Below are 25,765 nucleotides of genomic sequence, written 5' to 3' on the forward strand. Positions count from 1 at the left end.
AGTTTGTAATTGAATAATTTAAGGGATATTTGTGTAAAAATACCAATAAAGGTCAACAAATAATTTAATTTTCCTGCTTTATAAAACACAGGAGTGTACCTTAGCAAAGAGCTGAAGAGCCGAAAGAGTCGATTATTTTAGTTGAGTAAAATGTTCTGATCACTGAAAGGAGCCGGACTTCCCATCGCTGATGTTCGCTTGTCTGGCTAGCCGCAGCTAGCAGAGGGCTGACACACATACAAAACATTGTTGCGGACGAGTTGTTGAATGCGCCTTATTTCACCTTACAAAGTCTGTAACCAGCGGGAAAACACGGTGCTCTCTCGGGTGTCGGACAAAGAAGTCTTCATCGTGCGTGTCATGTGTCGCAGTAAGTGTGCCAAACTATAAATGTTGTTTTTGCGGCTGTAATTGATGTTAGCATTAAGCTAGGTGGCGTTAGCCTTGTGGAAATCACTGCCCGCTGTGCCGGCCGGCTTCACCGTGCAGCCGGTGGATATGTGAGCTGTACCGGCGTTTGTTACTGTTTTACAGGCTTAAGATCACCTGACAACCGTGCAGATGTCACCTGCACAACCTGTGCTGCCTTTTCAGGATTAATCTGTGTTTTTAGCGGTGATAATGAGGAGATATGTGACAGCTGACTCACTTGCAGACAGGCTGTGAGTCTGATCACATCTCTTAACTTGACAGGAATCTGTAGAGCTGGAACGATTTATGGAAACTCTTTGTTAATTGGTGTTTGAAAGAGTCAATACAATTTCCTATTGCAATATTATAGCCTACTGTGTGACACAGAATCATATCTCTTAAGATTATTTAGCCTTTATTTCACTCTGAAGCATTAATCAGGTCATTCAATTACACATCGTCTAGTCTTTATGCATGTAGTGCATATAGCAGGATGCATTCTTTTTGCTTTTGCAGCATTTAAGTGAAATACATATTGAAATCTCTGTAATCCTCAAGGCTTAAATTAAAACATCATCAATAGGCCTACATATGATTGTGTAATTAATATTTTTATTTTTGAGGAATTCTATAGCATATAGCTTCTTTTTATAACATAGTTATCTTCCTGCTGACATCGGTGAGATAAAATGTTATTATTGTTAACAAACACTAACTTATCTTTTTCTGTTTACACTGCACAATGTGTGGAAACATACACATTGGTTATTTGCACTGTAAATCATTCACATACCTGCTCAGCTCCTCATTGCATCTTTTGTACATTTTGTACATTTTGTGTTTCTATTCCATCTATATATGTTATTTTGTTTTTAATATATATATTTTCTATCTTATTCTTTTTAAGATCCCTCTCAGTAGGAGCACTGCTCTTTTATAGCGTTTTACTGTTTTTGCTCTATTTCTTGCTACTTGTAAAAAACACCAAGTCAAAGTCCTTGAATGTGTACATTCACTATTCTGATTCTGAAAATGGCTAACGAAAACTAAAATGTACAAAACATTTTCGTTAAATAAAAAAAAGGCTTTATCAAAAACACAACTAACTGAAAGTTTATTGTGTGTAAAAACTACAAGTAAATCAAATATTAGAGAAAATGCCCTTAGTTTTTTGTCTTTGACACAAACATACTAAGTGACACACACACTGTCTCACACACCTCAGTTCATTTAGGATGAGCTCGCTGACTGCAGAAATGAAAGCTTTTTTCTCTTATAAAATACTTTATTGGGTATTTTTTAAAGGAGTTGCTTGATATCTTACTCTGAATCATTTACGATATTACAGAGACAAAAAAAACTAAAACTAATAGAAACATAACTAAACTAACAAACCACCATTAAAAAAAAAAACCCAGAATTAAAACGAATTAAATACAAAAAGTCAAAATGAAGGCAAAACAAAACCTAATGACAAACACAAAACTATTTAAACTAAATTAATACTTTCAAATACTTAAGATAATGAATTTGTATAAATATATAAGTAATTTGATTAAAGTCTATCATGTGTGTCAGAGCTGCTCTCATCACAGATTCTGTGTTTTAACAGAGGTCATTCTCTCTTTGACCTCGTCTTCAGTCTGTTCCATCTGAATCCTGTTTACTTTCACTTTAGACTAAGTTTGTCCAAATGTTTCACACTTCCATCTTTCAAAATGGCACAATCTGATTTTTAATGATGGATAGTAGTATCGAAAATTACCAAAAGCAAAATACCTTGAATCTACATAAAGAGAGAGCATATGTTTGAAGTTACAAAAATACAATGCTTAAGTATTTGTGCCATTTAGACAACGTGCAAAAGTCTGTCTACAATTTGTGGAGAATATAAGACACAAAATGAACACAAGCTTAAACGAGTGTCTCAGATGTACAAAACATTCTGAGTCCGCTTCTTTTCCATGATCTAGTTTTTTAGGTTTAGGAGACAGATCATCATCACCATGAAACAGAGCTTCCAGAGTAGCTTACCTCCGTGTCGTGACATATCTCATGCTGAAACAGGATAGAACCAATCACAAGACAGAAGGCACATAAAGTTGGGATCCATACGATTGGATAGTTAGCTTCAATAAATCTTTCTACTTCGTCTCATAATGAGCAAACAACAGTGAGTGCAGGATGAGTCATTTACTTTTCTTATAAGAAAGTCAGTCGTTGTTTAGATGACCAAATGTTGCGTTGCATATTTTTTTAAATGAAAGAGAACAATATTGACCCAAAGTAATTGGAGATGTAACTGAATCCAGCTGTGATGAAGGAATAATTCACCCTGTGTAACTTTACCACCCTTTCATGTGTTTTAGGGTAAAACAGCTGTGAGACTTATAATAACTCAAGCATCATTCTTGAACTCTATCCACCAAGTGATATGGCCAGACATAAAAAAAAAAAAACATCATGAAAATGTGAAAAGCAGGAAGACTATGTACAAATATAAATATGTAATAATGGTGTTTGTGGTTATAAATGTTGAAGTAGTTCTAAACACAGAAAAGGTGTCACTGAGAGAAATCCCTCCTCCTCCTCACACTGACCTTTCTCTCAGGGGATTCCTGTCAGCAGTCTTTTCTTTTTGTGACCTAACAAACTTCATCACCGACCAAACTGAACAAAATGAAGTTCCATTACTTGCAAAGTGAGTCATGTTGGTGGAGTTGTTTCTCTGTACGTGCAGAGACGATGCAGAGATGCTGGTGAGGAGGCGAACACGGAGGATGTTTGATGTTGAACTTTTGAACTCATGAAAATGGGTTACTGATCTCATGGCTGAATATCTCTCCAAGAAGAATCCACTTTTTTAATGCAGAACAAAACAAAGTAGTTTGCATCATCTATTTATTGCCATCAATATGCGCTCCATGTTGTTTTGTTTTTAGATTTGTTGTTGGTTGTGCATCTCTTTACTTTTTTCCCTTTAAGTCGTAATATTTTCTACTTACTGTGTTTATTGTTATGTCAGCTTCCTCATGTAAATACCATCATGGAGATTAATCTGTATCTGGTAAAATTCCCCCGATTTTTATTATTACACTGCAGCATATTTACGGCGGTTTTATAAGAAGGATTTTTTTTTAGATCTAGTGTCATCAAAAATCTTTCTGCTTTATGTAAGGAAATGCTTATTTTTACAAGCTTGTAGAAACCCGCTTAATAATGCATATGCACAATGTGGGGCAGCAGTTAAGTGTACATTTCTGTACACTTAATTTAGGTATGAATTCCAAAAAAGTGTTCTCATAAATTCAACATGTCAGTCATTTTTAAAGCTAATTATTATGTAATGATATTTAAAGTCTGCTCTGATTGTTCCAGATTCTAAAATCTTCACATTTGCTTTTTTTCTGTCTTTAGTTTCTTTTAACTGTATGTTTGACAAAAAAACAAAGAAGTTTGAAGACGTCTCTTTAGACTATGAGAAATTATTATATTATTGTTTTTAAGGTGTATTTTTGGGCTTTTTTGCCTTTAATTGGATACACACAGCAAGATAGAGTCGAATAATCAACTCAACTTTATTTATTTATATAGCATTTTAAACACAACACAGTTCATCCAAAGTGCTGAACATTGCAGAAAACAAAGCATTAGAAAGTAACAGACAAAAATCAGAGAGAAATGAATGAAATGTGGGATCAGAGGCACACGGTGGTTTTGCACAAAGGCCACTACCTTCGAGGATTACAGCCTCTATACATGGGGGTGCGCAAGCTAACCACTTGGCCACCAGCACCCTGAACTATGAGACATTTTGAATGACTAAATGATGATGCATCCATCATGTGGAAGGCATCATCATCATTTAAGGGAAATAAGGTGGTTTGGTATAAATGAGACAACAAGAGCTCCATTGACCTACATGGAAATGAGGCGCCATCGAAAGCTGTTTCAGACACTAGGAGCACAATCAAGACAAAGAGGGTTTTACCTAAAACAGTGACAGGCAGGTTTGAGCTCTATCAGAGCTGTAACTGATAGTTTCTGAGTTTTACTGTAGGAATTATGAATTATCTTCTTTTTTTAACCCTTACGTGCACAAATGATCGGACCCTACACTCTTCCACAAGTCGGTCAGAAGCGACCTGTATTAGAATAAACACGACGTCTTTTCATTTACTTCATTAACAGTAGGTTGTATTCTGTATTATATTTTGGTCCTCACCACAAAATGTCAACATTTGAAAGTAGCTGGAAGAAATAATAATAATATTTGCAAGAAAACGACACATTGTGGCCCGTTGTGCATCTAAAGGAGAACAAAGAGTAGAAACTGATTGTTGATGTTCAAAAGATTCTAATGACTTCTATACTGCACTGAAGATCTAAAAGGTCAGCACAAACACAGAATCATTACGCTGATTAAGATGATTTATTGATTTTTGTTCTGATGAAGAGAAAATCAATCAAAAGCCCTCCACTCTAATTACATTAAAAACTTTATCAACATCCACTTTAAAAAAATAAGAAGAGACAAAGTGCTACGAGGATATACAACTAAGAGAAACAACCAGATATTCAGTGAAAGTAGAATTCATGCACTTATAAAAACAATCACTGATTCATTGTATTGTTTGTTTTTTAAAGAGTCTTTCAGTTTGATAAATGCATGTGGTGCAGATGTTTTAATGTTTAATTATCGTGATCTCAATATCAATCGAAATAGTTGTGATTAGGATTTTTCCCAATAATCGAGCAGAACTAAGGCGAGGTGTGAACGCCTTAGACATTTAACAAAACAAGCAGCTAGAGGGAAGAGTTGAGATGAGAGTATAAGAAGAACAGATTAGCAGCTCTGAAAAGTGGAGTTCTGAGAAAGATTTCAAAGAATAATCAGATGTCGTCTTTGTAATCTGAGGCTGCGTTCAGACTCACAGGGATTAGTGATCTGATGTCATCAGGGTAAACCTCAAAGTGCAGAAGGTAGCGGAGGGTTCATTAGTCAAACTTCACACTATAAAGTTTATAAAGATGACCTCTACAATATGTGTTTTTGGTTATATTCCTTATTGTGAGAGAATATTAGAATAACTAGGTGTGTGTGTGTGTGTGTGTGTGTGTGTGTGTGTGTGTGTGTGTGTGTGTGTGTGTGTGTGTGTGTGTGTGTGTGTGTGTGTGTGTGTGTGTGTGTGTGTGTGTGTGTGTGTGTGTGTGTGTGTGTGTGTGTGTGGTGTGTGGTGTGTGGTGTGTGTGTGTGTGTGTTCAGAGCGGGTTCCTGCAGTGTTTTTTGAAGCTCTGGGTGACTCAGATGTTTGTGATTCGGTGAAGTGAGTGTTTTTGATGCAGTTTTTTCTCTTTGTGTTCGTCAGGTGAAGAATTCAGAGTTTCCTGCAGAGTGGTGCGTCATCATCAGGTGAAGCTGTTACAACGTTAACCATCAATCACAGACCAAAGGTAAGACACAGAGGACCGTTTGGGCTAATAAATAAATGAATCATTGGCTTTTATATTTCATATGTTCTATACTTAATCAGCAGTTTATTGTTTTTTTCTCTTAGCAATATGGAAATGAAATGTTTTCCCCTGAGTCACTTCAGTGAGTCACTGAGGCATTTCAAGACTTTTCTAACGTTAGGATCCTTCTGTAAATACGCTTTCATATTTCATGGTTGCTGTGTGTTTTCCTGTGGGCTTGTTTGCGTTAAACAAAGTCAGAGTTAAGTGCTAGACAGGTGAAATCTGGACCACTTTTTATGTGTGAATGTCATTTTTGAATACAACAAAGTCTTCTTTTAATTGATACTCTGATACCCTAACCAGTCCGGATGCTTTCCACTACATCTTTCATTCTAACTCCTACTTATGGCATTTAAAAAAAACAAACATTTGAACACACACTTGTATGTTGTGTACACATTCTTAGTCTCTATGTGTTGTGTTAAACAAAGTCCCTAATGGATTAATGAAGTCATTTAAATCAAAACAGTTTTGAGTAGAAAGCAAAATGTTGTCGGAGGAGTTTAATTTGCTTCCTGAGCGTCATTTAAGTTCACGTATTAAAAAAGGCTAGTAGTGTTGGTTCCAAATCAACCTGGAGGTCCTGTGAGCGGTTCACATCAAAGGGGCGGGGTTAGCCGTATTTGACCAATCACAGACATGATCAAGTCTGCCGTCAGCAGATCTTCATATTCCCATGAGAAAAATCTGAAGTTAAACAGTGTAAAGGTTACAGACTATGTTTGTAAAATGTGAAGGTCATTGTAAACTTAAAAAAAACAACAGTTTTTTTGGAACAGGACAAATTTCATATTCATATGCTTATTATGCTGACATGACACTAATTAGTTAAATGATAAAAGCTGAAATTAATAATTAAAATGTCTCCAAAATGTCCAATGTCCTCTTCCCTGTGATATCAGAATGTTCTATGAAAATACATTTCTGGCCAATAGCTAACGCCTTCCCTCAGTAACAGAAGTAGATATTACAGTTTTTCCATTACACAAGTATTCAATGATGTCATCATCGTAGCCTCAATGCAACGTCCATCATTATCTACTGTTGTTTTCCATCTTTGTGCTCAGTCAGAATGGGCTTGATTTGTGAACATGATCAGATAGAAAGACTCTGTTGTTTCTCTTCATGCACTGACACATCTATACGGCTTCACTGCTCGGAGGATGCAGTAATCACAGTTCAGTAATGTGTGTGTGCCCGGGGAGAGTTCATCACATTTCACAGAGAAGTTTAGTTCAACCATGACAAGACCACAGCAATCAGATTAGCAATGCTGTGAGATATTCTAGATACGTTTTCTGATCTTATGTTCCGCCTGCTTTGAAGGACAGCTGTCTATTGTTTTGGCATTAAGACAGTTTTCAGCCACTCTTGGAAAAGTAGCTCCTGTTGTGTCTTTATGCTTTAGTCTCGTATTAAAGAGTTGATGATTGACAGAAACAGATAGTTGTAATCTTTGTCGTATGTTTGCTGACATTATCCATAGTTTCCATTTTACCTGAGTAATGTTCAATTTAAAACATTTAGTAAATTCCCCTGTAGGCAGCGTGACATCTAATGACAAATCATTTTGTGTTCTTTTCAAACATGAGGCCAACATTAGCTGTGACTAACAATTATTTCATGTATTGATACGTTCAGTTGACGTGTTCAGGAAGTTTGTGTTTCTAACTTCACTCAATCATTCAGTTTTCAAGGACAGATAAGGAATCCAAACAATGAAGTAAAAATAAAACTCTTCACTACAGTGCATGTCTGAACTATGACTACAGTGATGTTCTATTTATCTGTGAAAAACTGCAGTCTATAAAGTGAGATGTTAGCCTGGACAAAGTTAGCTGGGTGTGTTTTTAGACATTCATTTGTCCAGTATAGTTAAGTGTGATGCTAAGTCTTCTGGGAAAGGACATTATGTACACCCAGGTGTTAAACGACCCAGGTGTTAAACGACTCAGTACTAAGTCTTGAAATTTAAAATGCATGTTTTCAAGGTTAGACATCAGCTTAAAGACAAATATGCTCCTTGGAAAAATTAACACATTTAGTTTAAACGTCCTCAGTGTTTTAGTTACATGAAAACAAACATTTTTGAAAACAGGTTCCAGAGTGCAAACATTAAAAAAAAATGTTTACATCGCTTTGTAAACTGGAAATACGCTAAAAACAGAGCACATGCTTATAGAGAACAAACCATATGACATATTTTTGTAGGCCAACCCTGAAGTAGCATCGCCATGGGGTCCGTTGAGTGTTGGTGGTCAGTCACATGTGGGTCACATTTTCATCATTTCCTGCAGTCTAAAGTCACTCTTTGCTTATCTGGTGCTGCCCGTCGCCCCCCCCTGAACTTTGCTGAACCATTTGGCTTCAGTTTGAGGCCCCTGGCTGCCTTCCTGCTCCGCTGGGACAGGAGGCCAGCAGCAGCCGAGGGGGCCTCTGCCAACCGCTGCAGCCAACCTCTCAAACATTCCTGTCTTAAGAGCTGTGGAGTGAAAAACGCAAAACAAAGAGTGCTTTTGTGTTAACAGGCTGGCTGCAGGGTTTGTCTGTGTAGAAGTATGCTGGGCAGCGTGGACAAACGTGTTGTGGATTTTAATGCTAACATCAAATAGTTAATTAAACCACCTTCTGTAGCATCCAAAAGAAAGCATCCTGTAAGCTGAGGCTTTTTGAGGAGGCTGCCTCAGACTAGGATGTGTGAATAAGTACTCTTTCATATGTTTCTTCGGTGTATGCAGGATTATTAACCTTATTGGGAGCAAAGGTGGCAGAGCACAATCCAAACATGACTATAAACAGATAATGCAGCCAACAATCTGTTCTAGTTGAATCATTTCTTCTTTAGTGACACTGCATAAACATCCCATATTCTACTTTCATTATAGTCAGTTTGTTAAACCCAGAGAGTAGCATTGCCTGATTTACAGTTTCAAAAAAACTGGTTTGTTTCAGCTGCTGTGTCTTTAAGGTGCCCCTTCCCTACATTCCAACTTATTTCTTATTAGCTCAGGGCTACCAGGGCTACTGGTGGAGGGAGAAGAGATCCTATAGAAGAGGTCCAAACGGCTTACTTAGAGGTGGTTGGTTTAATATCGGGGAACTATTACGTGATTTGCAGAACAAGCTGTTTAACACACTCTTCAGACTTAGCCTGGGATTACTCCAACATACGTTTACCTCATGATCTGAAACTCAACAAACAAACAATTTTAAAATGTGTTTACTTGATTTACGCGATCGACCTGACAACGCTTGACTTGTTACTTTTGATAATTCTGCATCATGAAGTTGTTATTTCAGTAAACTTAAAGGAGTAATATGTAACTAATATATGACAGTTTATTTTTCTGGCTCATACCAAAGTTATTTAATACTCATGGCTGGAAACACCAGAATATAGGAGAAGTTCAGCATCCTTCCCAGAGGCATATCGTGATCAGATGAGTTGACAGTTTATAAGATTATACAGATGGTGATATAAGGCAGTTTCCGATCAGTCAGGGCTCGTTTGTTCACCACAAACATCCATCATGTTGCGTGACTGATGTTGACTTTTATGATCTCCTTGGCAGTGAGTCTGCTGCTTTCTAGGCAGCTGTAAAAAAACAACAATTTATAATTTTTTTGTCAACTGTGCAGAGTCTGATTTGTTAAGGTTAACGCTGAGTTTAAGGTTTTAAAGTCGCAGAAACTTTCTAGAAATCTCCTGAAAGCTGTGGTCTATGTTGTGACACCTCGGACCTTTTGAGGGTTTTCTAATCTGCTGCTCTCAGGTGTCAGGGTGTGACGTAGGTAATGAAACAAACACAAGGGTTGCCATGACAATGAGGGTGTACCTATCCATGTCATACAAGATGTACCAGACAGTCCTGTCTGCAGACAGACCAAGGGTAAATAATTATGATATTGTTAGATAATTTGAGGTATTATAGGGGAATAATAAACGGTGCTAAAGTTATATGTATCTTCAATGAAAATGTATTTAAATGGTAATTATTCTCCTTTTCCACTCGTGTGCCAGAGACTACCCAGGCCTGCAGCTGCATCAAAGATTTCTTTATTTTTATGCCTGTTTTAGAGAGACAGGACCGTGGATAGAGTCAGAAATGAGGGAGAGAGAGAGAGAGGGGAATGACATGCGGGGTAGTATATGAAAGAGGGGGGGGTCTCCTGAGGCAAGATGGACGAAGCAACAGAGTCCGCTTTACAACGCTATAATGACAACATTTGCCTTCATATGGATGCTGTGTGTGGTTCAACAGAATCACAATATGATCAGAAGAGTTTGAGAAGAACAGAAAACATTACGCAGCAGTTTAATTACAAACACAGAGATCGTACTGGTCATGTGCAGTCTATGGTCGTATAAATGTAAATATATAATATATCTTGCTGCCTTTCACATCAGTTCACTTGGAATTTCTGCAGAAAAAATACTAGGGGGGCTGGCAGGAGAAATTTGATATAAAATATGGAAAATACCCTGCAAAAGCTGTCGTCAGAATGTTTAAATAAAGTTCTGTTCAAAAATGGAAGGATGGCAATTTCTATACTTTGATTATTTATTAGTATTTATTACATTTATTTACAAATCATTTTAAAGTTGCTTTTTTTTATTGCTTTTAGCAAAATAATAATAATTGTTTTAAATCGTATAGTAAGAAGTTATACATGTCTATGGGTGCATGTACTGTACCTATAAAGATAATTGAAACGTTGTATTAAACATATTATAGCAATAACGTATCGATCTATGACGCCTTCTTTAAACAGATTTCTGCTTTTAAATACAGAATCTGTGGGTGAGTGACAAGATCATCAGAAGATTGTGGTTTCTGTTTTAGTCTAAATATCTTTATCTTTCATCATCTGTTATTTATTCATTTATGACCTGAAGTATTGATTGTACAGAAGCTTCCCAAAATTTACTTGCATTCCTAATCACACAGCTACATAAAAAAAACAAAAATCAAAAAGGAATGCTTCAGTGCGAATATATTCAAGTTTTCAACAAAGAAAAAGGAACTGTGGGAAAGAGGAGGCATTCTCCTTCTCATACTGCATTTAGGGCTGCATTATTCTGATGGAGGTTAAAGATATGAGATATTAATCTCATAACAAAAATAATACACTACAGCAGCTTCAGTCTCTGCAGAGCAACAAGTGTTTTTCTTTAGAGCTGGACTCTAATATGCAGACATATTATCCTGTCTGCTGAAGCAGAAAGAAACACAAGCTGCATCCCTGGTGGGAATGGATCACTGGGCGTTGTTTCAGTTTTGGATTTGGTTTCCCTTCATTTGAATGTCTGAGCTGAGGGAGCAGAAGGGAAATCTCACCCCAGCTGTCATGTTTTTATGATGTTACTTCAGTGCTACATGGATCAACCTGTCACAGGTCTTTTTATTTCTCAGAGTAATGATGGAGGAAGAATCTTGCCTCGGAGATACTCAGTAGTACAGTCAGACTGTTTTTCTCTCCACACAGCGAGGCGGGTTGCCATGGTGCTGCCCGTTGGCACAGTCGCTGTGCTGGCATCTCGGTGCGGGGTGTGTCGGGGTGCGTGACGAGCGGCGCCACAGATACACTTCGGAGCGACTCATATCCTCTGAGCTCTGTTGCCCTACATCAGCGTGCACACACCCCCTCACACACAAACACAGAACAATATGCCTGAAGAGTTTTCAGACAGTGATGCTTTTAAAATACTCCTGCTTGCACATTTAAAAAGGCTTTCTGATTTTCATGGTTGATATGACTAAATACTGATAATTAGCTGTTGAATATTCAGCACTTGTTACACATCAGATCGTCTTTCCTTGACGGTTATAAACGATTTCTTTACATATGAAATGTGTTTGATGAGTAGAGAGAGACCTGGCTCACACCTTTTATATATACCAGTAGAGATGTGTTATCATGAAGAACATGAGGTGTTTCCTTTGGAGCTGTGATTAAGTCAGATCAGAGGAGGAGGAAGAAAGTAGGTCATTGGGGCAGCAGGTCAGTGAAGCAGCGATGACATCACGGTTATACAACCTCTGCTCTCGCTGCTTACACAACGCTCTCGCTCTACTCTGCAGCTGTTACTGCCAATACACCAGAGTCAAGTTCTCCGTCCTCTGCAAACATTTTTCTAATTTCCTGGCATCCTCTTGTTTGGTTTTCATCATTCATTCATGTGAATCTTTGTTAGCGTTCCAGTTATTGATTTCTAGATTATAGCCGTGTAGAATCTACCCCTGTGCTTCAACTCTCCGCTCTGTTTAAAGAGCATCTGAGTGCTCGTGTTGACAAAACAGTGACCTGGGATAAGATGCCCTTTCTCTGGAGGCTTATCTGTGTCAAAACGCAGTGAGCAGTAAAATGAAGACTACATACCTGAACATTAACAGGCCAAACCTCCTCTCACTGTCATTGTTTTCTCTGCCTGTCTAAAAATAAATGTGTAAACACTCTGGGCTGAATTCCTCTATTTGTTTTATTTTTAGTCTTAAAGGATAGTGTCAGGGCTGACGGGGGTTTCCTGTGTTTTTCCATTAAAGTTAACTGTGAGAAAAGTGAATTTAAATATGAACCACATCAAATCATTGGTCTGATTTTATGTCCTTAATTTTTCAAGTTTATATATATAATTAGGTGACAAGCAGGGTAACATAAATGTAGATTCATATGAGTTTAGTGATGTTTTTGCATGCATGGAGTTAATTATTTCTTAATACAGTCAAATATTAATTGCCTCTGCTCAGATCGGATTGCACAAAAATGACTGCTATGGCATGACATATGTGCTGTATAGATTTAATAGTTCAGTGATGTATATATGGAACAGTAACAAGAGGATTTGGTAAGGTATTCTGTGCTGAACTTCGAGCCAGTGTAAGGCTGCTAATAGATGTGTTCAACTCTTTGTTTTGACCTCGACACTGTCAACCTGTCTTATCTGCTAAACCTGTCTGTGCTACCTGGTATATTACTGATATATACTGTACAGTGTTGATATATTTACCTATGCATGTGGATATGCCTGTTTGTAAACTTGTGTATTCTTATTTTTAATGTCCATGTACATACATTCTTTACAGCGTCTGTTGTTAGTTTTTCTTGTTTTCTTTTTGTTTGTGTCTTTTTGAAATACAAATATTAATTAAAAAAACCTGTTTATTATTTTAAAATGAGTTTAATATAACATAATGTCCAGTATGAATAGAATTGTGTGTCGAGTAAACTGAAGAGTAATATTGAAGGGTTTTTCTCACCATCACAACTCGTTTGTGATGGTGAGAAAACCTCCCACACAGCTTCTGACTGTAATCTTGTTAATGAAATAATTGGTTCAGATATTTAGGCGACAGACCAAAACAGGTGGGTTTTTTTTAAGGTGACAATCTAACGAGGCTCCACCTGAGCTAGACAGAAAATAAAGTCAGGTCAAAGGTGATTGGCTCAAACTGTTCCATTCAGATATTTGCATCTATGGATCTTCCTCTGCCTGTATGAGGCAATATTTGATCTTTTAAAAAAACATACTGTATATATGCACCATCAGTAGTTGCAATGACTTCTCTAATGACAACTTGTCTGGTGTGTTTTTCTAACCCTGTACAGGACGCAGATGTTGCTGCGATGTGTTACACTCACACATGAAGCAGAAGAAGAACTCATCAAAGATATCCTCTGCTTCCTCTGATTGATGAAACTCGCAGATTTTCCTCCTAACTCCTCCACCACAACAGTGTGTCCACCCTGAGCCCGTCTTCATCCACAAACATCCTCCTCATCCTCTCACTGGACTGACTCTACTGTCAGTGAGGTAAAGTTTAGCTAACGTACTCTTTGAAGTCACAGTGAGCAGTGCATCCCTTCATGTTTACCTCTTTGTCCTCAAAAGGTTCTTTCACAGATGTCGACCTCACGGTTAAAAGACCCCTCTGAGTCTCCGACACTGCGACCCTAAACGGAAAACAAGATGACCTCCAGCATTGACCGGTGAGTCAAACACCTAATATTCATATCTGTTCATCATTTTGTCTTTACAACATAAAAATACTTTTTTCTCTGAGTCTAAAAACCAAACATACAGAGTATAATAGTATAATCTTCTTCTGATATGGTATTGTGTGCTTTGCAGGGATGACAGCAGCATCTATGATGGCTTTAATGAAGAGGATGATAAGGACAAAGCTAAACGGTCAGACCCCTGTACTCTACCAGTTTAGTTCTTATGAGACACGTTCACTTAAAGGCTTGTCTCTGTAGACATCCTCTCTTTAATGTTGTCAGACATTACAAAATTACAAAAGATCTCAGCTCATTGAAAGCAAAAAAGATGCACTTTTAGAAGACGATTAGTGAAGCTTTTCCAAAAGTCCTCGTACACACATAAGTGACTAAGATTCAATAACTCTATAATAACTCAAAGTGGCTCAAGTGCCCTCACAAATGTGCATTTGTTTTCCTTAAGTCACGATAATAATAATAATAATAATAATAATAATAATACATTTATTTAAAGGCGCCTTTCAAAACTCTCAAAGTCACCGTACAGAGCAGAGATAAAAACAACAAAGTAACAACACAATGATAAAATCAACATTATAAACACAAAAAACACAAATGCACAGGATGTGAAGGAGTTATGAGAATGGGTGGAGAATGATCAGACTGAATATGAAAGTTTAAAAAGATGTGTTTTGAGATGAGATTTGAAAATGGAGAGAGAGTCGATATTACGGATTTGTGGTGGGAGGGAGTTCCAGAGGCACAACATTGACGATGACACAACATTGTTCATATAGCTTCATTCAGTGCCCAAACATGAGTGTAAAGAGTGATGTTATTTACATTGTGTCTAAACCCACAGCGTGTCCCGTAACAATCTGGAGAAGAAGCGCAGAGATCAGTTCAATGGCCTCATCAAGGAGCTGGGCACCATGCTGCCCGGAAACACCCGCAAGATAGACAAGTCGACTATCTTACAGAAGAGCATCGACTTCCTCCACAAACACAAAGGTGAGGAGCTGACAGGAGGATGATCTCCGGTTCAACTCTTCAGCTGATTCATGTTTTCTTCTTCTTGTTCAGAAATCGCTGCTCAGTCAGAGTCGACAGAGATCAGACAGGACTGGAAGCCTCCTTTTCTCAGTAATGAAGAGTTCACTCAGCTGATGTTGGAGGTGAGATAAGAGCTCTGTGTGTTTTTGTTTTGATTACAAGAAGAAGGGGAAGGAAGTTGAGTGTAATTCTATTCTTTGTGGCAGGCGTTGGATGGATTTTTTCTTGCCATCATGACCGATGGAAATATAATCTACGCTTCTGAGAGTGTGTCGTGTCTGCTGGAACACTTACCTGTGAGTATAGAGTTAAATCCTGGTTGTATTTATTCACATTCTTAGTTTTTATATTTTTAGTGCTTATTTACTTTGTATTTAATATTATATTGTGTTTATTTGCTAATATTGTGTGTTTGGACAACCTGCTGCTATAACGCCACAATTTCCCAGTTTGGGATCAATAAAGTAATTCTATTCTATTCTATTCTATTCTATTCTATAGTGTCAATTTAAGAGGACATTCTAGTTTTTTTATCTACTCTATTCTATGACTTAAATAACCGAAGTTATTTAAAGAAAAGAAGATTGCCTGAGCTGGCAGCTGTCATGTTCAGATAGTTATTCTAAGTTTGATTCTGCTGTTTTTATTTTATCTTCTCTTTGATTTAAAATTGTTTGAAATAATAACTTTGAAATGTTTCTTTTATTGTCTCTCGTGAAGCACTTGCTGGAACGTGCTCTATAAATGTATTTGCCTTACCTTGCCTTGCATAAGTGTCTGATGACAATCAGCAGCCTCAATGGGGCTAATAACTCAAATTAAATAACCAATCTGGGCAGTATTAGACCCGTATCTCCTGTATTCTCTAAGGTGAAATTCCTGTTTTTGTCAATGGAGTTTTGTGGCGTTGTATAGAGAGCTGTCTGTGGTTTAAAAAAAAGTTATTTCTTTATTGGTATTCTTTCTCTAATGTTGTCAGACACTTACAATAACACTTTGAGCATGAGACAAAATCAATGTATTTGTATTATAAAGTAAGACCCACATGTCATATGTAAAAACTGTGGCCTACATTTTGAATAATTCATTCAAACATATTCAAAGGTTGATGAAAGATATTCTGTGTTTCAGTCTGACCTTGTGGATCAGAATGTGTTAAACTTCCTGCCCAAAGGAGAGCAGTCAGAGGTTTATAAAGCTCTGTCGTCTCACACCGTCGAGGGAGAGACTCTGTCTCCAGAATATCTGAAAAGTAAGAATCTTTTATTCAGATTTTAGCATTTTCATTGATTTTTTTGGTGTTATTTTATTTCCTGGAATATTTAGCCGTCCCATGAGCCAATTCTCTCCTTTTTTTTCTTTTTTTTAAAACTTTTATACACCAAAACGTGCACACACACACACACACACAATAAAAAAAAAAGAGATACAAACAAGAGGGGAACTGTGGTACGATACAGTTTTGCAAGCAGATTTAGACAAAAACAAACAAACAAAACAAAAGGAAAAGGAAAAGGGTCAGTAAATAAAATGAATGAATTAGAAAGAGGGACAAAATAAGTAAATGAGCAAAGAGGACAAAGAAAAACATGGGGACAGTATAGTAACAAAATGATGTAAAATGAAACTTGTGGGATAGGTTGTACACACGGTGATGATGTTTGGTGTTATTTGTTTGTTTTTGTTTTTCACTTTGTATGGGTACTAACATGATGATTGCCAAATTCTCTCCTTTTTTTAGCAAAGAATCAACTGGAGTTCTGTTGCCATATGCTCAGAGGGACGATGGACCCCAAAGAGCCTCCTGTGTACGAGTATGTGAAGTTCATAGGAAACTTTAAAGTCCTGAATAACGGTGAGTTGATGGTCTGAATTTTGAGTTAGTTTTCCTTTGCTGTAAGGTCTAACTGTTTCCGTTTTTCATATCTGTCATCAGTGCCTAACTGTAACCGAAACGGTTTTGACGGAGTGATCCAGCGGTCGCTTCACTCCGCCTTCGAGGAGCAAGTGTGTCTCATAGCCACCGTGAGGCTCGCCAAGCCTCAGTTCATCAAGGTGAGAATCAGTCTCAGTCTTATCTGGTGGACACACACTTAGTTTCATGCTTCAGGGTTCGTAAAAGGAGGTTTTTAAATAGGACAGGGATGAGTTCCCCTCATGCAGAGACTCATTCTGGCACCTCACTGGTGCGGCTCCCGAGCTGTCTCTGTTGGCTGGTTTTACTTTATTTAAAACCTCTGAGATCTCTCCCTCAGCTGAATTAAAAAGCTTCTGTTCATTTTTTTTTTTTAAATGTGGAAAAAAATTCAAACAATGATTCAGCAGCATCTGGTAACTTTACTGGAACTAATTTAAAGAGAAGCCAAAAAACTAAATCCAAACTTCTGCACCAAATCAAATCAAATCTGTGGTTTAAATGTAACAGTACAATAAAAACTGAAAGCTGGTTCTTCAAACTCGCCTGGTTTCCTGCATGATTGACTAAACATTGGCACAGATTATTACGGTAACTAAAAAGTATGCCTTTTATTGTTGTTGATAAAATAAGATAATGATGAAATATATCTTCTTCCCTCTCAGGAGATGTGCACAGTAGAAGAGCCTAACGAGGAGTTCACCTCCAGACACAGTTTAGAGTGGAAGTTTCTCTTCTTGGACCACAGGTACAGTTTGTGTTCAAATCTTTATGTTTTCCTGTTTGTGTCAGTGTTCAGTGTTTGTTCAGAATAGTTTGTTGGCTCAAATCAAATCAAACTCCACCTTCACTTAAGCCTAGTTTATACTTCTGCATGGAGTCTACGCTGTCTGTTTTCTTCTTTCCAACACTTGCAGTATAATTATCCGCTGATGAAGATTAAGCTGCTCCGACTCCAACAAAATAAGCACGGTTTCAGTTGCCATGGTTTCACTGCCAATTAGTGTTTGTAGGCGAAGGAGTATTTCAGAGCAACGCAGACACAAACATACTAGTGTGTAGTGTGCACGACAGCATTGCTACCATGTAGATTTGATGCAGGAGAATAAATCGGGCTGAAGACAGTTTGTCCTACCTGGGGTCTGTGTCAGGGAACATTTGTTTTTTTCAGCTGGAATTTAAAGTGTTCCAAAAACAATGTCTCTTTATAATCTATTCATCACAACTGATGTTCAAGGTCCAGTTCAATCTTCAATCTTGACTTATAAGGTTCAGTTGTTTCTTTGTGAGAAAAATAAATTAAAATATTGCGAGGTAACATGCAGTCAGTCAAGGACCCCCTAAAGCCTTTATTTCATTAGTTTTCTTTTCAGTCAGTGAGGAAACTGTTGCTCTGTTACCAAGGAGACAGCTGGATCCATTCACCAAAAATAACAAACCCTGACTTTACCTGTCAGTTGGTGTAATTTAAAGTTTTAGCTTGTTTTCTTTTAAAACAAACGGGTGTGAACAAGAATCTGAGCTGAAGGAAGTTTTACCTGAGGCCATGGAGACTAGTCAAAGGTACGTCTGTGAACTTTTCACAGATGAGTCTTTGTGCTGAGGTGGTTTGGGTCGGTGGAATCAAATCACATGGGAGCAAATGATCCCAGACACTGTGATGATTTTAAAATCCTTCTTTTAGTGAGCTCTGCAGAGATCAAACAGCTGCCCTTTGGGAATAACAGAACACTTCTTTCACCTTTATTAGGTTTATTTGTGAAATCTCCCAGTGTCTCTTTTAATAATAAAAAATCCTTCTTTGTTTGTCCAGAGCGCCCCCTATCATAGGTTACCTCCCGTTCGAGGTCCTGGGCACATCGGGGTATGATTACTACCACGTGGACGACCTGGAGATGCTGGCTAAATGTCACGAGCACTGTGAGTCCTTCATCACACTGAGCTGACTCTTTGTCACGTTTCAATCAGTGAGTGTAACCCTGATTGTCCTCCCTGTGTGTCCGCAGTGATGCAGTACGGGAAGGGAAAGTCCTGCTACTACAGATTCCTCACTAAAGGGCAGCAGTGGATCTGGCTTCAGACTCATTACTACATCACGTATCATCAGTGGAACTCCAGACCCGAGTTCATCGTCTGCACACACACTGTGGTCAGGTACAAGGAACCATTTATTCCACCTGATGGGACCAACCTGTCACTCACTGTAATCACAATGTTTAATATGTTAATAAGTGGATTTTTATTTTCATATAGAAGTGTTTTTTTTATTTTTTATATTGGTGATAAGGTGAACAAAATGAAACAAGAATATATAGACATGACAACTAAAGCGAGAACAAATAAGCCAACAAATAAATAAAATAAAGACAAAAAATAATAATAATAAAAGAAAATAGATACAAAATAGCAAAACATAAGCAAAGATACAGAGCAACAATACAGACAATGATTTTTATGTTCAGGTAATGTGTTAGAAAGGTGTGAATGTGTTTGTGGCAGCATAATGCATTAAAGTGCGGAACTTAGTGGGGAGTAGCGAGAAAACACAATAAATTAATATTAAATATTATATATTAAACAATATAAATATAAATAAATGAAGTTAGTTAGAGAAATTTTTTTTACATATGCATATTGAAGTGTTTTTGCTCCACAGTTACGCTGAAGTCAGAGCTGAGCAGCGCAGAGAGCTCGGGATGGAAGACTCGCCGCCTGAGGTCACAGCGGACAAGGTGAGACTTCTGAACCACACTCTGAGTCACAGATCAGAATCAGAATCAGAATCAGAATCGGGGTTTATTGCCAAGTACATTTACACATACAAGGAATTTGACTTGGTGTATTGGTGCTAAACAATTAACAAGGACATAAAGCAGAACTAGCAACAACTTAAATAATACAGTATAAGAAGATATTACAATATATAAAATAGAATTAAAAATGTAAAATATAAAAAATAAAAAAAACACAAAATGTACAAAAGGTGCAATGTAGGAGCTGTGCAGTGGACTATGAGAAAAAAATCTTTGCATTGACATCCGTAGTACTTAATTCACTGATTCTGTCCGTCACCTCTCAGCAGTCTCAGGATTCAGGCTCAGAGCCTCAAAGGAACACGCCGAGCCTGAAGGAGGCGTTAGAGCGCGTCAACCACAACCAGACGCCCTCCGCCTCGTCCCGTAGCTCACGTAAATCTACACTCACCGCCGTGTCTGACCAAACCTGTAAGAACATCATCTTATATTACAGCTTTCTTTATCATTTATATTGGTTCTCTTTTTCTCTGTTCACACTCTGAGCATTGTGTTTCTGTTCCCCTGTCAGTGTCTCAGGTGAAGCTGCAGGGCGACCAGAGCACACCGGGCCGACAGTCTGCCTCTGCCATGGACATGACATCACAGCGCAGGTCGTCTATCAGCAGTCAGGTCAGAGAGAGAACAAACACAGAGTGTCACATTTCTGACTGACTGTCACACTGACATCATGGATTTCATTTACTCCATCCCAACATCACCCCCTCTGAGTGTCCTCTTACTCTTAGGATTACGTTTTCATTCAGCCTCCAGATGTTCCTCCAAAGAGAGTTTTAAGAAAGTCTGACCTGTTTTCATCCTTTTTAAACTGAAGTGATGTATCATTTAGGTTGAGACGAGAAAGCCTTTATCTAACATATCTAACTGATGAAATAAATTCAAAACATCATGAGACATTAAATAAAAAATATATTCAACTTTAACCCCAAAAAACATTGATTTTAACACCTTCAAATTGTTAAATACAGTTTTCATGAAGAAAACTGTTGGAGGACACACATTATAGTTATGTATTAATATTCATTTATAATTTCACTGAATCAACACTTTTCATCAGCTGCTCATTAAATATGCAATTATTGTTTTGTATACGTTGAACTGTTGACGTCTGTATTTTCTCTATTAGCAGTCGATGAGCTCTCAGAACACAGGACAGAACATGGCTCCATCCATGGTTTTACAAACACATCAACAACAACAACAGCTGCTACAACAACAACAACAACAACAACAACAACAGCAGCAGCAACAGCAGCAACAGCAACAACAACAGCAGCAGGTTCAAATCAGCAGCCAGGTGAGATAATCATCTAGTTTTAGACCCTAATTAAATCATTTTTCAGAACTTTACCTACATAGGAGCAGATTCTGAAAATGTGAGTATGCCATGTGTGGAGACGATGGTTTTCTGCTTCATTTAAGAACAGTTATATGTTTCTTAATGAATGTCTCAGACTATTCCTGATGATTTTCATTCAAATAGACAATTGGTCTGTGCAGCTGTCTGTTATTCTTTAGTTTAAGTTACTTGTCTTGTTCTTCACTGGATACTCATCAGATGTTATTTCATTTCCTTCTGTGTCCGTGCCGTGTCGTTGGTCCTCTTCAGTCGATCTCCAGTCAGATAGAAGCCATGCAGCACCTGAAGGAGCAGCTGGAGCAGAGGACCCGACTGATCGAAGAAAACATCCAGAGGCAGCAGGACGAGCTGTCACAGATACAGGGCGAGCTGCAGAGAGTGCAGGGACAGGGCCTGCAGGTCAGACAAACTCATAAACAGATCAGTGCTTTGTGCTTGAAGGTGTAGTCGATTTAGAAAGAGTTAAGAGTATGTTGCTGTGTGTTTCAGACGTTCCTGCAGAAAGGAGCCGGAGGAGGACTGAACGTCAGCTCTGTGCAGCTGAGTCAAGGGAACTCTGTGCAGCAGGGACTCAGCATGCAGGGTCAGGTGGTCTCTGCGGGACCTCTGCAGAACAACATGCAGCAGCACCATCCTTTCCAGAGCCAGACGCAGATCCAGATCCAGAGCCAGCAGCAAACACTGCTACTGGACCAGAACACAGCTCTCTCACAGGTCAGACAGTCCATTGAAATGTTTTCTCCTGATTTATATCAACTCTGTGTGAAATAATTCAACACTTCCTACAATGTTGATTCTATTTGCAGCTGCAGCTTAAAGCCTTAATATGTGATTTTTCACACTTAAATGTATAAATCAAGTATATCCTCTGAAAATAACTCTGTGAGTCATGACTGTCTACAATGGGTGTAACACCCGAGTCCCACTGTTTTCAGAGTTTTCAGAGTCCTATCTTCACTTTGTTTACATCGCCCGGACGGCCGGCTGACTCCTCCCCTCGTGTATAAAAGTTGTTTAATTGAGGGACTAGAGAAAAGAAGAATAACATACTGTACTCACTGCTTAACTGTGTTTCTAGTTCACGCTCATTTCAGGTAAATTTACATGCAGTGTGAAGATACGAGCATAATAAAGATCGCTAGCATTAGCATGCTAACACAACAATGCAGCGCAAGTTGTTTTGGTTTCATGCTGGTGCTCAAGGGCGACATCTGCTGGATGAAAAAGTTGCATATAAAGACTTTAATGATCCATCTGTCATGTCATCTCGTTGTACAACGAGAATGTCAACATTCAACGATCATTAATCTATCAATCGTTTATTATCTGCATTGAGAAACAATCATTGACCCTTTAACTTCAGTTACTACATGGTGGATGGATCATGGATAACTTGAGCGATAGCATAGCGCCTCCTGTACTGAGAGCTCATTGAATAACGGTCCTGTCTTTGTACCTCTCTTCCCTCCTGTCTCCATACTGGCTGTGGATTAGTAGTGGTGCAGGTCTTCTCTCATCAGGGGTTCAATCCCCAGCTCCTGCAGTCACATGTCGAAGTGTGTGAACATGTTAATCAGTTAATATCGACGGACACATCACAGAGCAGCCTCTGCTATCAGTGTGTGATTGTGGTGTGAATGGGTAGGTGTGACCTGCGGTGTAAACAGCACTTTGAGTAGCCAGCCCAGAAAACTAGAAACTAGCCAAGGTCTATTTTCCATAACCTTGCCCCCTCCCTTCCTGTTTCACCAGAAGGGACAGACACAGCAGCAGACGAGTGTCAATAAACATCTGAAAACAAGATATAATGATATGCATCTCAAAGTTGACGTGGTTGCTATGTTTTCCTTCTCTCTAATGTGTTGTTTGTTGTTACATCTGTTTTGTAATCTTTTTGTCATTGGATGCCATGCAAATAGTTTTCTTCGGTTTGGAAAGTTTGTTGTTTTGCACTTCTGCAATGACGCTAACGTTCTAATGTTAGGAAGGGAGGGGTTCACTCAAAAACCTGTTTCTGAAACATGTTTGAGCCTCTGAGTGGAACACAAACGGGCTGAAGAAGTGCAAAGCTTCCTGTCCTGTGGATCTGATCCCTTTCTCTTCTCCTGTGTTTTTCCAGTCTCAGCGGTCGTCCGTCACTCTGCAGCCTCAACAGAATCAACTTCCTGCGTCCCTCTACAACACCATGATGATCCCCCAGCAGAGCCAGACCAACATGGTCCAGATCGCCACCAGCCTGTCTCAGAATCCTGGAGCCAACACCCCCGCCGTGGCTACGTTCGCACAGGGCCGAGGAGCGCAAATCAGGTTTGCAACTTCGGTTTTAAAACTCTGATTGTTGTTGTCATGGTTACAATAGCAGAGAAAAACCTAACCTTTCTCTGTATCCTGTCCTCTTCTGGTCACTGCAGGTTCCCCGCCACTCCTCAGCTGCTCACTAAGCTAATGACCGGTCAGATGACGTGCGGGGCCGTCATGGTCCCCACCACCATGCTCATGGGCCAGGTGGTGACGGCCTTCGCTCCTCAGCAGGGGCAGACTCAGACCATCAGAATTTCCCAGCAGCCTCAGCACCAGCAGGAGCAGCAGCAGGTTCAGACGCAGCAGCAGGGACAGACTCCTCTGACTCAGCAGCAAACTCAGTTCCTCCAGGTGACTAATAAAACATTCAGACTGCATCACCTAGCGCGGTGAATACGACCCCTGAAGATACATCTATCATTACAAAAACACACAGATTGTATCATTTTAAAAACATGTCATATTGAAAATATCAAACTATTGGGGTGCCAGTGGTCAAGTGTTACAGAGGCTGTAGTCCTCAAAGCAGGCGGCCCAGGTTCCAATCTGACCTGTGGCTCCTTTTACTACATGTCATTCCCCACACTCTCTCTCTCTCGCCTTAATTTCCAACTCCATCCACTGTCCTGTCTCTACAATAAAATCCTAAATAAATAAAAGAATCAATGTACTGAAAATGTTGACAGCCTTAGATTTGACTAAAGTCCAGCATTAAGATCAAAGGAACTCATTTCCAGCTGTGTTTAAAGTAGTCAATATTTAGAAGTTAAACAATCTGGTCAGTTCTTCTCTGTTGAGTTTTGGTGGATGAACAAATCTCTAAAAATAATCTCTGTCCAAATGTTTTTACACTTCAGGCTCCTCGACTTCTTCATGGGAATCAGTCCACTCAGCTGATCCTGCAGGCCGTCTCTCTGCAGCAGCAGGGGACCTTTACTGCCACGAGCCAGCAGCAACAACAACAACAACAACAGCAGTTACAACAACAGCAGTTACAACAACAACAACAGCTACAAAATCATCAACAACTTCAGCAGCAGAAACAGACGTTGGCTCCTCACAGGACGGACAGTTTGTCTGATCGCTCCGCTGCTCAGCCTCAGTGAACGATGAACACTTTAAAGAGGACGTGAGATAAAACATGGTGTGCGTGTGTGTGTGCGTGCGTGCGTGTGTGTGTGTGTAGCCCCCTCCCCTCCTCACAGAGTTATTTTATGCAGAGCTCTCAGGCCTCATGGACGTCCTGCAAAGCAGCCAGCAGCTAGCTTGTTTGTTTGTTTGTGTGTGTGGTGTGGGATGTTTTCTCGTTTGTGTAATGTAAAAAAAAAACTGATGGGTCGGGAAATATTTTTCAGAATTTGACGCAGATCGAACTTTTACTGTACAGAACATGATGTGTAATATATTCTGTAAATATGAGAAAGAAGAACTAATATTTTATATAATGCATGTAATGAAATGTGTTTTCTGTTCTTTGCAGCTTTGTTTGTTTTCTCTAAGAAAAACAAAGTCTTAAATGCTACGTCGCTGTTTTTACACACACACACACATTCTCCTGTGGGATGTTTTTGTTAATGCTGCTTGTTGTGTCCGTTTGTTTAATCCTTGAACCCACCATTCACAGAATTTTGTACAATTATTAGAGTGAGAGAAAGTATTTCTGAACTCTTGCACGATAAAGTGTTGTGAGTGTGAACGATGAAGGTTCAGCTAAATGTGAGATCAGCCTGTGTGCGCCCTGGAGAGGCTTCATTCAATCTATAATTATTTTCAAAACATAAAACCAAACCTATCAGACCTATCTCCATGTGGTGTGTGAGTGGTTTTTGTTCACATGGGGGCCGATAAGACGAGTTCCTCATCTGCAGTCTGATCACCTCTTCATTCTTTAAACGAGGATCTGGGTCAGCAGAGTGAGGAGAGCAGCTCTCCTCTGACCTTTTGGATTATCTACCTGTGTAACATTTCAATAAAGAAAAAAAAGCATCTTCTGTCAAACTAGGAACACTGAGGTGATAATAATCTGCAGACACAGGTGAGCCTCCTACACCATCTGATCAGAGTCAGACGATATCAAACCCACAGATCAGCCTGTTTATCATCTCTGAAGAGACGAGAGGAGCTGAACACACAGAGGAAGTCTGCTCAAACACATAATCAACCTCGATGACGATATTACAATATAAAGTAATATTATCTTCAAAACCTGCCGTCTTAATTGTAATTAATAGTTTTTATTGATTAATCCAAGACTGTCTTCATTGATATGCTGGTCTATTCATTGCAGACCATTTCTTTAAATAATAATAATATAATATATTATTTTGACAGTGTTATAAAACAGGAGAGAAAAGCAGCAAACCTGTTTGAGAAGCTGGGATCAGCAAGTACTAA

The 25,765-nt window shown here is 38.8% G+C and overlaps 1 protein-coding gene across 3 annotated transcripts; it reads left to right on the top strand.

The window, feature by feature from the left end:
* The first annotated feature begins 206 nt into the window (after nt 1-206).
* clocka (clock circadian regulator a) lies at nt 207-25,172 on the top strand. Of its 3 annotated transcripts, none has more exons than XM_061028892.1 (23): nt 207-370; nt 5,781-5,865; nt 13,537-13,741; nt 13,820-13,917; nt 14,060-14,119; nt 14,792-14,940; nt 15,013-15,104; nt 15,189-15,278; nt 16,114-16,234; nt 16,724-16,837; nt 16,919-17,037; nt 17,563-17,645; nt 18,711-18,817; nt 18,904-19,051; nt 19,554-19,629; nt 19,980-20,121; nt 20,222-20,322; nt 20,840-21,007; nt 21,320-21,469; nt 21,560-21,784; nt 23,190-23,377; nt 23,482-23,722; nt 24,229-25,172. In XM_061028892.1, the coding sequence occupies exons 4-23, from the start codon at nt 13,898-13,900 to the stop codon at nt 24,475-24,477; spliced, it is 2,643 nt and encodes an 880-aa protein (XP_060884875.1). In that variant the 5' UTR covers nt 207-370; nt 5,781-5,865; nt 13,537-13,741; nt 13,820-13,897; the 3' UTR covers nt 24,478-25,172. The 3 variants fall into 3 exon arrangements, with proteins under 3 accessions (XP_060884875.1, XP_060884859.1, XP_060884867.1); XM_061028876.1 differs by having other exon boundaries at nt 208-370; nt 19,977-20,121; nt 20,837-21,007; XM_061028884.1 differs by having other exon boundaries at nt 208-370; nt 20,837-21,007.
* Nucleotides 25,173-25,765: the final 593 nt, after the last annotated feature.

This window comes from Labrus mixtus, chromosome 3 (genome assembly GCF_963584025.1).
Source record: "Labrus mixtus chromosome 3, fLabMix1.1, whole genome shotgun sequence".
NCBI classification, from domain to species: domain Eukaryota; kingdom Metazoa; phylum Chordata; class Actinopteri; order Labriformes; family Labridae; genus Labrus; species Labrus mixtus.